Raw genomic sequence first — 654 nt, forward strand, 5'->3', positions numbered from 1 at the left:
GAAGAAAAAGGCTTGGGCAGCACAGCTGGAATAGGAGATGGCTGTGGTATTCAACAGAAAATTGGCCGTGGACTTAGGGAGTGTGACAGAGATGGTTGAAAGGTCTAAAATGGACAAATTAATCAAGAAGATGTACATGGGGGTGTGAAGGTCCTTGCTGGACAGCTATGACCACAGTGATGAGGAAGTTTCCCACCACGGCAGCCAGATAAATCCCCAGACATACCATGAAGAGGAATATCTGCAATTCTTGAGTATCAGAGAATCCCAGGAGAAGAAACTCTGTCACAGTGCTTTGGTTGGACATTTTCTTTCCGGCGTGTTGGTGCAAGCTGTGAAGGTAAAGTAAGGGGTTTTGACTGAGACTTGATGGTCTGCTCCATAGTTTCTCCATCCTCTGAATGTATGTATCCCACATGATAGACTAAACTATGACACAGAAACAAATCCACCAGTAATCATAGTTCCACATATAAAATACATGTCCATGCACATATATGTATATAATCTGCATATGTATGTACGTATATATGTATAATACATATGCCTGTAGTCTACATATTTTTATAGATGCATATTATGTATCATATAAATATTATATGCTTATATATATGTATACATGTTTATATAAATGCTCTCCATGTTTCTTATCAT

General features: G+C 38.5%; 1 protein-coding gene across 1 annotated transcript in view; it reads right to left on the reverse strand.

Annotated features, from left to right (window-relative positions):
• Positions 1-307, reverse strand: part of LOC104547869 (olfactory receptor 14I1-like) — an 817-nt gene extending 510 nt beyond the window's left edge. The window contains 2 exon segments of the mRNA XM_010193720.1: positions 24-159; positions 161-307. Coding sequence (XP_010192022.1) covers positions 24-159; positions 161-307 — 283 coding nt within the window.
• Between the last annotated feature and the right edge of the window lie 347 nt (positions 308-654).

Source organism: Mesitornis unicolor, unplaced genomic scaffold (genome assembly GCF_000695765.1).
Source record: "Mesitornis unicolor isolate BGI_N332 unplaced genomic scaffold, ASM69576v1 scaffold51271, whole genome shotgun sequence".
Taxonomy (NCBI): domain Eukaryota; kingdom Metazoa; phylum Chordata; class Aves; order Mesitornithiformes; family Mesitornithidae; genus Mesitornis; species Mesitornis unicolor.